At 41.2% G+C, this 14446-nt stretch overlaps 1 protein-coding gene across 1 annotated transcript; it reads right to left on the bottom strand.

Annotated features, from left to right (window-relative positions):
- Positions 1-7542: 7542 nt before the first annotated feature.
- On the bottom strand, positions 7543-8896 carry LOC127780193 (uncharacterized). The gene is made up of 4 exons (XM_052307137.1): positions 8839-8896; positions 8384-8753; positions 7852-8117; positions 7543-7763 (listed from the first exon to the last, which is right to left on the bottom strand). Exons 1-4 carry the CDS (start codon positions 8894-8896, stop codon positions 7543-7545), a joined length of 915 nt encoding a protein of 304 aa, XP_052163097.1.
- Between the last annotated feature and the right edge of the window lie 5550 nt (positions 8897-14446).

Consider the following 14446-nt stretch of genomic DNA (forward strand, 5'->3'; position numbering starts at 1 on the left):
GTCAATATAGTCGATCTAAATTCTTGCATTAAAAGAAAACTTACTGGGATAGCAGGAGCAGCCGGTTGTTCTTCTTCCACAATATGATGACTCCCCACGGCCGATGGAGTTCGGTCACTCGATGATTGTTGTACAGGAGAAGAAGGAGGAGGAGGAGGCTGTAAAAGGACAAGTGTTAGACAAAATCGGCTGAAATCAACTAGTAAAATTGAGGGTGTCTTACTGGTGGAGCTGGTTTGAGAATTGGTGCTGCCGATTTCATCTTTATAGCAGTTTTCTTCTTCTTCAACTACAAAACCTATGAGTAGTCGGCTGAAAAATAATGATTACAAAAGGGTTTGCAAGGGAAGATGTTTTACTCTGAAGAAGTGAGTGGGGGCAGAAGGAGTTGAAGGTATCTGCTTAGGCGAAGCCGATGGTGTTTTTTCAGTATCACTTACTTCGGCTGCAGCCTGATCAACATCATCATCAATATCTTCTTCATCCAGAGCTTGTTCAATGGATGGATCCAAAGCAGGCAGGTCGTCGGTTGGCTTGGTTTTCTTAGACTTGGCCTTTTTCTTTGGAGCTAGAGTCAAGGTACTCACAGCCGATGATCTAGTTTTTCTTTTCTTGGTTACATCGGTTGGTTCCCTGATAGCGCCTTGGAGGAGGGTTGAGACCTTGGGGACGTGATAGCCGATGACAGGGGGAGACAATCCGCCTCCATTAGGAATCAGACCTGGGGCATATTCAATGTTCCTACCACTATTGCTCTGATGTGGAGGGGAGGATTCTGTTGTCTGCAAAACAGGAACAAAAGATTAGTCAAGTAATGAATCAGCTAACCGTTATGAAATTTAGTGATGACAAAGTTTACCTGGGGTATGACGTCAGGGAATAGATCTATCATGTACATTGTGGCCGATTGATGAAATAGATGCAACTTCCATTCACCCCACCATCTGCCAAAGTTCCTGCTCCTGAATCCTGCTAACTCAATATTGTCGATACTGCCTAAGGGAGGTCCTTGGAGGTTAAGCAGTCGATCCATCATTAGAGTTGAAGAAATTTCTCCTCGGCATTGGATCTTGTCAGCAAAGAATAAGCCGATTGGGAGTTGGCCTAATCCAAGTTGTCTAGCTGAACTTATAGGGTGATAGAATTCGTAGGAGACTTGGATATTTCTTCCTTGGTGAATACCGACAGGTAGTATGCATGGGCTGATTGCAGCTGTAAAGACTTCCCTGGACGTTTGATATATTTCATGATTGATGTCTTCAAATCTGAAGTCTAATGGGAGCTCAAGGTCTGCTGAGTCTTCATAAAGAAACCAAACCCGGGCATCTTTCTGGAAGCCTTCATAAAAGCTGCAGAACCAATCTTTGAGCAGCTCAGTCGATAGATTTGCCCCAGCATCGGCTGGTGTGGATGCATATTCTCCATATGACATGCATCTGTGATGGGTGCGTTCTTCTCCATCGTCTTCTACAATTGGCTCCAACCTTGGGAATTCAGCTTCTGTTACAGATGTTCGATTGACAATTTTCATGACTACCAGATTTAGCCAGGTCTGCAGTAGCCACCATGGTCCACCTGCTCCAACAATTGAGCCGACGGCTATCTTAGCCGATGCATTGTTCAACATTTGGTATAGATAGCCGAGAAGGATTTTGCCCAAGGGAAATTGTTTCTTTGATTCTAAGGCTTCGGCTACAAATTGCCAATTGGTTGTGGGACCACAGCTGGATCCACAGAAAAGAAACTTTTCTAGCCACATTAGCAAGAAAGCTACATGCTCCCGAGGAGTGACAGGCCCTTTGCCCATGTATGCCGCTACATAACCAGACCACCCTCCTATGCTTTTGGTCTTGAAGTCAAATTGGTTCTTGGTGTTCATACTCATAGGGTTAGCCAATGAAGTTACATCTAATCCAATAATCATGATGATGTCGATCAAAGTTGGAGTCATCGGCCCTTGGTTAAATAAGAAGGCATTGATGGTGTTGGACCAGAAATAGGTGGCGGCAGCCATCAGAGGTTCATCCTTAGCAGAATTGGCTATGGTGAGAGCAAGCGCTTGGCCGATCCCAATCTCATCCCAGTGGGTTTTCTTACTAGCCGATATGCGTTGGTACCGGGTGGTCCAGCTCTTATCAGGGGTAGGCTTTTCGAGAGATGGCCAAGACTTGAAGGTATTCTTCCAGTGACCCAAGTTAGGGTTGGCTAGTCTAAAGGGGATTCTGTTGGTTTCACCAAAGATGAAATCAGTGGGGTCAAGATTGCCGATTGGGCCAAGAAAATAGTGGTTTTCGTGCGATAGGCTAGGAATCGCAACTAGGTTGGAAAGGTGCTGCAAATCCAAAGGAATCGGGAAGCAGAAAACATAATGAGAAAAGGAGAAATCGATTTCATGCGAGGAAAAGGGATCTAGCCGGTGAGAACTTACCTCAGCGTACTCGGCCGATGGCACAGTAGACGGGCTAGTGGAAGACGACATCGCCGCAGGCGGAGATCTAATCAAAAGCGAAATCGCCTGGGGATCGCTTTTGCGTCGGAGGAATCGCCGGAGAGAGAAGGGACAAAGTTTCGCTTGGGCGGTGAAAACGGAAGTCACGGCATGAGATTTTTTTGAGGGCAACGGTTGGTATTTAAAGCGATAGAATAACGGTCAGAAAATGGCAGAGTGCGAAACTTGCTCGGAGTCGGTACACGGCAAATCCGGAACATTATCAAATATCCCGGACTTGGGGGGCATATATATTAATAACAGGATTATATATCGTTAATATCTACAGCCGATCGAATAGATTTAGTTCCTTACTATCTATTTATAAGCGCCGATCGATTCATATATGACATCGGCTCAAAGATAAATGATATGTCATCGGCACCTAGCCGATCGGCTATCACTTATAGATTTAACCACGAATTCTTTGTCTCTATTTTTTGTTGATTACAGGATCAAATCAACTGGCACGCTCATACATTCGAAGGCGAGCTTTGGACCTGCACTGGAGTTAAGCAGATCTCCCAGGCCTCGTGTTTTCTATCAACACTAGCCAAACATTACCAGTTCATGGACAAGGTAATTCTTCACTATCTTTGTAATATAAAGTTATCTTTATCTTCATCTACTCCATTGACACCAGCCGCTTTCAGCATGTCAGAAAGAAACGGGTTTTCATAATACACTTTCTTATCGTTATTTGCTTGCTCCCTCATACAGTGTATGTATGCACTGATGACTTATTGGTTCAATTAAAAATCTGTAATTACTAAAGAATATCTTGGCAATTAAATTCTAATGTTGCTTCATCATAGGTAGTAGTACTTACATCGTCATTCACAAATTCATCTTCAGAGAGAGAAGGCACGTTAGGTGATTTTTCTGGACATAAAAATCTCCCATGTCCACCAGTGTACAGTTTTCAGTCGAATATTCAACTGAAAATTGAGCCAGTACATCCTCGTTCGTTAATTCATAATCTATAAAACAAAAAAGGAATTCTGATATCACGAAGTTTTAGATATATTATACAAAACACAAGTATGTGAAACAATAATGTACCATGAGGGAGATACTGGTTCGTCTGGCCAAACATATATCGTATCAATTTTGATGGTACATCAACATTTGGCATGCTGTCTTTGGATCCTCCATGCTCCTCGGATTCCTTATCATGTAATAAAGATGTGATATCATAATAAATATTATATTAAAATATTATTAAATAAAATTTTGACTAAAAGCTGAGTTAATAAGTTCATACAGAACACTCGTAGTTTAATGGGACACTTGAAACGTCTAGCGCAGACCATTGAATACATGTGCTGACGTCGAATCAGGATTAAAAATGATGTTAGACTCATATGTAGTTGATAGTTCGTCTACAAAGGGAAAAGGTCAGTTAGTTAGAATTATGTGAATTATCGCGATGGCAAATACGTGAGAGGAATAGAGGAGGGAGCTTCCTTACTTGCTCTTTTGTCCACCCTCATTAGTGTAGTCACCACACAATCAAAATGTGTCCATGCTGAGCGCCACCTAGTCAAGTTGCGGGTATGTTGTTGGTCCCATACACGAATGAAAATTATCTGCAACCTGAATTTGGCAAATTATCAACAAACATTATATGCAACATGAGTGTTGTGCGATCTCAATTAATTAATATATGTAAAGAAATGCAGCAACTACCAACGATTAACCAACGCGATTATCCTTGTCGGCGTCCGACACAAATACAAACTTCGAAACTCAATGTCCCCGACGTGCACAACTAATCCAATGACATCTGCACAACCCATAGACACATTAGTTTTTCATTTGTTGGCAACCAAACAAAGAATATTATTTTTTAAGTACCGAATCAAAGAATATACCTACTAAAGAATTGTGCATTGCCCAAAAAAAAATATCATCATATTCTGGAAAATGCCATAGACAACGTAGTATATGGATAGGACCATGAGGCGTACGGGGAGTTGTTGCACTGTTGAGAATCATGCAGAACTGAGATTTTATCGTAAATCTTAGATGCGTGATCATTTTCGTCGAATCAAACCCGACGTTATAAAAATCATAAACAGATCTGCATCTTAAAAGCTAGTTCAAATGCTCAGCTTGACGACGGAAAACAATTGTCTCCATCTTGGTGCCCTACACATGTTATGAGATGTAAGACTATAAAATACTAAAAAAATATTGTCGTTAAAATCAATCAATCAATTAATCTAAAGATTGTAGCTTCAGCATGAGCTGATTGGCTGAGGTGATAAGCAATAGAGTGTTGACATGGACTGAGAGGCTAGCTAAAAACGTTGATAGTCACAATGGAAATAAACTACATAGTAGGTCGAAAATTCTGAAAAAGAAGAGTGAAAAAACCATTTGACTTACCAATTCATCAATTAGTATAAGCCAGATTTGTAGATCGCCGTAAAAATTCTCATGCAAATGCCCTTTCCAGACGACCAATCTACCATTTCCAGTGTAAGTGATCCATTTGTACCACATGGAACCGAACAATTCTGCATGGGGAAGACAATATACACAACATGATAGTGTTGCATAATCCATCAACAAAAGAAACAATAGAATGAAGGAAGAGTGACCTCCATGGTTGCACGGCTACGCCATTCTCCATATTATGTGCTAATTAGTAGTTTGGAAGAGACATCCGGAAGAATGGATGGACGGAGTTCGGAACGAACGTGGAAATGATGGCTAGGGCTGGTAGCAAGAGCTTCGGTCGCTGGCGCGACTTATCTGATAATTTTAACTAATCACGATTAACATGATCGAGCCATGCCGTCAAAAGCGAAAAAAAGAACAAAAAAACACCGCATTGTTTGTTGGCTAGCTGGTTCCTTAGTTGGACCGTAACAGTCAGAGATGTTATATGGGTCGATTAGGCCCATAAGGCCCATAGCTTGTTTCCTTTCTCAATTAATTCGACGAGTGCATAGAAGCAAGCAAAATATCATTGTTAAAGTACCAAAAGCAAGGAACGATCACAATGATCCCTAAAGACGATAGAAAATCCTCGTCAACATATAATCAGCAAATACAATTAATGATAAAACAAGAGCATTGTTCAACAAATAAAATTGTTGACATAATATTTTGTATCCTTTAACAGAAGAAACAAGAGGATTTCTCAACAGAAGATAAATGATGGAACAAGAACAATTCTCAGCATATGATCAAATAAATTGAAGGAACAGGAAGACCCGCTCAATAACCCTGCTCATTTTTTACCATACAAAGCATGCATCCATTCAGACTGACAAATGACTGATAATAATAGTTTCACTCACAAGCAACTAATGACTGACAAAGACACCGCTTAACTTGATCTTACATAATACTTAATAGCATTTCCATTATCACTGAACAATAGTTATATGGAACTTAAGGCACCCAAACCATTGGTCGAAATCTTCAATTAAAAATGCACTGTGTTGACTAAATGGGCAGAATTCACCAAACTGATTTTAGCTGATCTTGGGAAGTTGGCGCAACGCCATAGGCCTGCCATCTGCTACCAGGGGTAAATGAGATGATCCACCATCTGAACTCTCTCATTCAACGTAGTGGCATGCGCGGAATGCAGCAAACATTGTCATTGTAGGCCGATGGGACTGCACAAAATAGGCAAAGGCGCACTACATCAGCACGAAAAAGTCAAGGGAAGATAGCATTATTCAGCTCAGTTGCTAGTTGCAGAAAGTATAGTCAAAAAATCAGAACAAAAAATCATGACATTGGGGCACTAATCATGCAATAAGAATCAAGGTGGTCAAAACTCCCTGCAAATGATTTGTCACAATAATTTGTCTTCATAGAAAATAAGTAATTGACAGAATGAGGTATCAAGGAAGAAGTTCACTCTCCTGCTCTGTCTTCAATACCCAAAAAGAAAGCAGGAAGTACATCAAAGCCACCATGAAACTATGCTGCTATTTGTACCCGCATTCAAATTAAGGCATCGAACAAGAACAAGGGACTTTCCTAGCTTAGTTTCAAGCAACAAGGAACCATCTCCTGGTAGTCCTGATTTCTGAAGGTAGAGTTGTTTAGTTGCTTTTATTTGAATAATTAGCCCTGGCAGTCATAGCAGTGATTTTGCTTTGAAACTTAGGCCCTTTTCCGAACCTCATTTTCATATGTTAAAGATATTGACAGCATTCATGCCTCTTTCTCTCACAAAGAGAAGATTTAAAATTCATACTGAGCTAATAATGTCCAAGAGTACACAGTCTTGATACTCGAGGCCTTGTCATGTCCCTTGTATAGGTATTTAAAGAGGTACTTTACTGCCTTGATACTCGAGCAAACCTCCACGTTCATGTGACAGTTGTACATCCGTAGAAGATAAGGATTGTACGGGACAACACACCTGTTATCAAGAGGATGTCCTCTAACCACCTTACTCTTACTGTCATTACGTCACCTATACAACGGGTATGAATCCTTGCCTTGCGAAGTTGTGGGGTTGAACTCTCGGGGGTAGTTGTTCCTGCACTTTCCATCTCGCATACATTGGCACCTACCGTTGAGTCGACCACAAGGGCCATGCATCATATGCTTGACAACCATATTGTATAGCTCTGGATATTTTTTTTCTTGTCCGGAAGCTCAGCTGAGACGATGCGGTCATATTGCTCCGCAGACATTAGCTTGTATCGACCACTCATGATCAGCAATAAGTGTGCGTGCGATAGACCCCTCTTCTAGAACTCAACAACATAAACGTGTGCAATGACTTTGCCAAGGATGTGCTTCTCAAACAAGTGCTTCTTTAGATCCTGTAACTTGGCTCAAAAGACACGGACCACGAGATCAGGATGATCTTGTGGTGTATGGCCAAGCTCAAGCTCGCGAGTAATCTCATCCCACTTGGGGTTGCTGGTCATTGTAAGGAATACATCTGGCTTCCCGTACTTCTGTACTAAGGACATGGCATTCATGTATTGGCGCTTCATATTTCGGCCACCACCGACGAACGACGTTGGCAACACAGTTCGTTTGCCGACTGCACTTGCTCGACTCTCCCCAGCCTAGATGCTATCCATCAACCCTTGATACAGGTCAGCCCTTATCTCCTTCTGGTTGTTCCTCACATAGTCTAGACGGGAGCTCTCAACCTTGATGTACATGTCAATGGCAAACTGCTGGAACAAGCGTCCGCCGTGAAGTATAGAGTTGAAAATCCCGCAACGCATCTGGAATTTATAGCAGTAGTAGTCCCTTACAGAGACTCGTATCCTACTGTTACAATCTACACGTGGCAAACATCTGGGTCAGTATAGTCATGTAACGCACAATGATCAATTCTCTAAGGCAACATAGTATGAAGATAAACTTACTAGGATCATCGCCATTCCGCGCATTCGCATCCTCCATGGTTATTTTGTCCTTTGGAAGACCTTGATGCCAACCACTCTCTCCTCTAGGGAAGAACAGAGGGTACGAGAGGGGATCGTAACATCCGTAGAAAGGTTGGATAGATTTCCGTGTACGGTCATTCCCGTATATTGTCACGCTAGGCTCGAACTTCCTTCTCTCATTTCCCTCAACCCAGACAGGAGTGACGTCAGTTGCCACCGGCACATTGTAACACCTTTGGTTCAACCTATGATCCAATTTAGTGTCACGCGATAATTCGCGAGGTCGTCAGCATGCCCCAGACTTCTAAATGTCTCCGAGCATGGGTTGTTCCGAAGGACGTCTTCAACAGTCCTAATCACATCCTGGTCAAGGCTAGGGGAACATTGGAATCTGTGACCCAAGGTTAGATCGTCATCGTAGAAATATAGCTCGAGATGCTCTGGACCAAAATCTCTAGGACTGAAAGAATGTATATTATTATATATCTAACCATGGGCCTGAAAAATGTACACGACCGAACTCATGTTTGCAAAGGCCTTGTCAAGGCTTACACCAAGGGTAGTGAACGAGAAGTGGCTGTTAAAGTATCTAATGTTATCCCGGAAATGCTTGGCATCTGGATCTGAGCTTGTCCAAAGCCTCATCAGTTCAAGAGGTGTTTCATTTTGTACAATCTTGATCTTGCCATCCCGAAAACAGAAGCTCGGCGGTTCGTATTGGAACCTCTTGGCACCACAATGTTTACAGTCTGGCTCAGGCTTCAGAACATTTGTGCTTTGTGGAATGTTGCTATACACATAGTCGAACGGATCAAGAACAGAAGAGTTAGGTGATTGCGTATCGTCATCGGATTGTACCATCTTGTCATCCTCATCGTTGCCTGGTATGGTTTAGTGCAAAGGATTTATAGTCCACAAAAAATATACATGTGAAAGAGAGACATTAAGATATCACAACGACGATACCTAGCCCAGCAAACATGTAGTATTCATCGTCGCTTTCATCATCCATGAAGGAATCCATATCATCTTTAGTACAATGAGAAGTTAATATATGGAAGGGTACAAATTGTGAGTATGAATGAAAACATATATAGATGATACCATCACAGAATGTGCATGATCGCGCATGATGATCTGCAACAGGCTCAGTTTGTAGGCTCGATGTAGATGGCACATCACCGGTTGTTTCCAAGCAAGGCGTTAGACTTAGCAACGACGAGCTACAACCCTTAGGGCACTCCAATGCAATGGATTCAGTGCATGGTTTGTCACGCCTAGTTGCATATCGTGCATTACGTCGTGTCAAATGAGTACTCCTTTCTCCAGGAGTAACATTTTGTCGTCTTGATCTACAGCGAGCATTCATATCATGGATTTTAACATCTGGCAGATTTTGCCTTGCCACCCTACGACGGGCGTTCATCTCCCGTCTTTGTTCCACTGTTAAGGATTGACGTTGTGATCTTTGCCGATCCCGTTTAGCTTGTTTCTGTAGGAGTTTGAGTTGCATACTTGGCCCTATCCCCAGCACGCCTTGACTCCAACTTTTCTTGTGAAAAATTGTGTGATGCACGAACTCGAGTATTCTTGATTGTCATGCTAGCAATTTGAGTATCCTCATGCGCACATTTATCCACTACAATCAATCAATGTTAACATTACAGTCCTATTGGATAAATTGTTGACTAAATGCATGAGGTTCAGTACATTCTTCAAAAAAGTTGACCCACATAAGTACCATTTCAATGGGTGACCATGTGATTGCTTCAACGATCAGAAATATTTTTAAAGGTATTTGAGACAATTCAACTCACCCGGGTGATTACACACTTGTTAAGATCTCCAAAATCATAATTTAATTTTCCAGTGATTTTTGTATGCATTTGCCACATGAATAGTAGTACGGGAAGTACTATTTTGATGTGTCAATGAGAAGTATGGGATTGGAGAATTAAACATATCTACTTAATGTATATGTATTTGCGTTGTTATACAATACATCAAATTTGTTTATCTTAAAATTAAATTGAAACATTAGTTCTGATCTGCATATCCTACATTTGTAATCAAGCATATTGGCCAGCGGCCGATTGATAATATTTACCATTACTATGAACACAAAATTTCATCCATTTAAAACTACAAAATTACTTGTATTTACAGGTACTCCCTCCGTTTCACAATGTAAGTCATTCTAGCATTTCCCACATTCATATTGATGTTAATGAATCTAGACATAGTTATCTATCTAGATTCATTAACATCAATATGAATGTGAGAAATGCTAGAATGACTTACATTGTGAAACGGAGGAAGTAGTAAAGTAGTTGTCTGGATGTTTTGTGTTATTCCTTGAAGTATGCAACTGAAAGGGGATCCAATATGTTCCACATTATCATAATGCGCTACTTTGTTGATCATTGTAAATGGGAGATGCCTAGGTGTGATCATGGGTCGTTGAGAAGCACTTCCTATTGGAACGTAGAACATTACTTTCAGAACAACTCTATCGCCATATTGTTTATGCAAAGTAAATGCAAGAATGAAGGCATTACCAGGTCCAGTCGTATCAACGGACTGTAATACTGCATGGTTTGATCCTTACTGCAGTGTCGAACTCTCATTTACATGGCATCTTCTTAAATCATTAGCGCTTACATTTGTAATATCACCATGTGGAGTTGCCCACATGCAACAATATTAAAAATTAGTTTGGTATAATTGATAAAACTGGTTGTATCTACGAACATATTACAGCTGGACCTGAAAAGGATGAGGCCACAGGAGTAGGCATTTTCAACGTGATAGCATGGGATGCAACAACTCAAAATGTTTTAAAAAATAATACATGGATATTTTTTGAAGGCGGTGAGTCCTGACAGATCGGACAGCTAGGATCCTCCCACAAGATCGACGCTCCAAGCCGCCCCAACCATCCGCACTTGTAGTGCGCCCCCTTGCCCACATCCGCGCCACCTCCTCTGCTACAACCATGCCACGCCCCTTCCCCCTCTCCCCATCCCTCTGGGACTGAATGACAAGGAGTAGAGATTAAAATTTTGTACATTTTGGTTTTTATGAGTTGGGATTTGGTTTCCATGATCTGAAATATTGTCCGTTCAGGTACACACAATAGGCAAGGAGAGCCAACTAGATGATTCAACAATCCTACTGAAAGTGTTTCAAACCCATCAAAATATCAGCGGAATCTTGTTTCAAGCCTCTTTCAAATCTATGCATGAATATTTTACATGTATTAAACCTCCTGAGTACTACATATGCCCTTTACTGTATTTGCTTAAGATTTTATAGGTCATTATAGACCAGTTCTTTCATAACCCAAATAAAATTCCAACTCTGAAGCTACAGTTTTGTCATTGCTTTTTGTGCACCTAAAGAGACAATCACCTACAAATTTACATCAGGAGAAACAATTTCGGTACGCTTAAAATTTGCATGTCGGTGCCATTATAACAAACAAGTATTGACTACGAAATTTATACGTGAACAGGATCAAATGATCAGGTTACTTTCATTTAAGTGTACATACCGATAGTATATGTAGAAACCGCAAATTAATAACCAGATTATTTTTAGTTGTCAATAAATTTACGGCAATGTACCTGTATCATTAAATGGGACGCGGTGAGGTGTGACAGTCGATTGTACAGGGTCATTTTCTGCACGATGTAACGAACTGGATAAGATGGTGTTAATAGTGTTTTCATTTGCATGTAACAAGCATATAATTGTTATGTAGGAACCTATAACATAATTATTAGCAGTTTGATTTAAACCTAGATACTCCTCCTTCTTCTGTTGCTTGTACACACGGGTCTTCATTTTCCTCACCTCATTTTTCCTTGGGCTCATTGATGCGTACCTCTCTCTATAGCACGCTTCTTGATGAACCCTGAGTTCCACTCGACATCAAGGTTGTTGTTGGCCCGATCTTTCGGTGAGTTGATGATAAATACGATTTGGGAGAAACGTTGACGACCCGACTACAAACGTACTAGACGTTGTGTTGCGCCTTAGCGATCGATACACCTCTTCGTGGGTTGTTCATCTTGCCGGTGCAGATCAACCTTATTCCTGCAAGCAAATCGAAGAAACAAGCAAGAACAAAATAGAAAGCAACTGAATTGCTAAATAGACAAGACACATAAAGATGAATTGATACACGATAAAGTGGGGTTTCGAACAAGCAGACGGACGGTCTAGCCGATATGCGCGCTGCAAGCTAAGTAGCAATGGCTAAACTTACAATTAATCAAAACCCCAAGCAACCCTGAAGGGGTATCTGGCTACTTATAGGGGTGGGAGAATGACCAAGAGGATCCTAGGGTCGTGCTCCACCAGATTGAGGTGCACCCCACATGGGCCCCACTTGGGCCGAGGTCCCAAACGAAGTTACAAGCCCAAAGGCCTATGACAGGTGACGTAGCACCTTGTTTTTGTGATTGCGTCAAAACAAGATGGAATTCGGGGATGATGCTGGATCCGTTGGAAAGACGACTCCGAGAGCTTTCCATCAAGTACTCACGGGCCGAAAACGGAGGTCGTATACAGATTTGGTGGCCGTTTGAAGTCAGCAGTGTAGCAAAATCGGATTCCAGCACTTGGAGGACTTGAACTTGATATCTTGTTGTTCATCTATGATGTGAGCAATGGTTGTATCCATAGTAGCCATGGTCACATCACTTCCTTCTTAATTCTAATGCGCTGAGATTAGCACCACCTTCTTGCAGATCTGGGCACACATGCAAATTATGTTAACTCTAATAGGTACAAAATGGAAATTCATAACTTGCATGTTTTACATTTTGTATTCATACTTTGCATATTTCCTTTTGCGGCAAATTGGAGGATGTGCATCTCTCACTGACATGGTTTATTTGTGAATCCCCCCGCGCTTGCATTAGTAATATCGACAAACAGGGCTGAGGGAGGAAATCTTGCGAAATTAGTACGCAAGTGACATCTTGATGGACTGAATATAACTGACAAAAAAAACTCTTGATGTTGTTAAAGATAAGAGGGGGGAGACCCAATACTGTTACGTTCTTTTTTTATCCCTGGCACTTGTATTAGTAATATCAGCAAAAGGGCCTGATGGAGGAAATATTGTGAATTCAACATGCAAAACACACCTTAATGGACTAAATAATATGCACATAAATAAACCGATAAAAAAAACTCACGTGATCTTGTTAACGATGCTAGTGTGGAGCCCCCAATATTGTTATCCATATCTTAATGTGTGCAAGCCAGCTGAACAATCCTCACAACATGCTTCACATAGAGTAACAAATGGTTAGCTACATTTGAAGGGATTTGCCACACTGAATTCCAAATCAATGCATCCCATGTAGAATTCGAAGTTAGTTAAAAATCTGGCATCCGTTCACATGTAACAATAGTCACCAACTTCTAAAATCATTTTCAACTTTACGAAATAACTTTGCCCCAGATGAACAAAAGGATAAAAAAATCAAGCTAGTCAACAATGCACTGGTTGTAATTAGACAACTCTTAATCAGCCACCTCATCTTCGCTGAACTTACAACTATGATAAAGAGCCTCCAGAAGTTGTATCAGCAAAAGGTCCAATAAGCATGTTAACCAAAAAATTATATATATATCACAACTTACTTCTTTAGAACTTAACTGCAAGGAAAACAGATGCTCGAACACCTGCATTTTTAGAAGTTTCCCATGGCAATGATCATTGATCAATAAACCATTAATTTTTGTTCTTTTTTTTAAGATAATGAAAGCTTTATTTAGACTCAGTTTGATTGTATCGTCTTGATGTAATTAAGTTTTGTTTTGAACGACAATATTCATTAAGTTTTGTTTTGAACGACAATATTCATTGATCTATATTTATAACCTATTAATCATGTTGACAGAGGGGACGGATCAGTGAATATAAGTTATGCTGAGCTCAACAGCATGGTGTACAGGCAAATTAATATAGGCAATAATTCACATTAGCATCAGTGAACAGCAATCTGAAAAATTGACATGTCTCAGAGGTAGCAACACGTACTGAGCATGCATTTTAATTCTAACATTGTAATAGCAATATATACCATCCTTCCGTACCAGAAAATTTCTGATGTTGAAGTAGTATCACTGTTCATCTGCCATCACTATAGTGGATTTGGTCAAAATCAAACACTATGCTGCAAGTGTTCAGTAATCAAAATTTCAGTTAAATCAGTGAGTAACACGAAGAATTGTGTTCCACATCCCTAACATAGCTGAATAAACACAGAGATGAGAGATGAATAAACACCGTATAATACCAAATATTCAGTAAACACAGAGATGAGAGATGGGGTCAATTGCGGCGGTTGGTGGAACCGGCGGCCGTCGATCTCCGACGGGCAGGGGGCGACGTCCGGATGGCCGATGAGGTTGGAAGGACATGGCGAGGGGAGGGACGAGGGCGGATGGCCGGAGAGGTTGGAAGGAGATGGTGATGGGACGGATGAGAGCGCGTGGCGCTTAGGGGAATCGTCCGGCGGCGAGGTTGGATGGTGAGGGAAGGGATGGGGGCGGC

This window comes from Oryza glaberrima, chromosome 7, assembly GCF_000147395.1.
Source record: "Oryza glaberrima chromosome 7, OglaRS2, whole genome shotgun sequence".
In the NCBI taxonomy this organism is placed as follows: domain Eukaryota; kingdom Viridiplantae; phylum Streptophyta; class Magnoliopsida; order Poales; family Poaceae; genus Oryza; species Oryza glaberrima.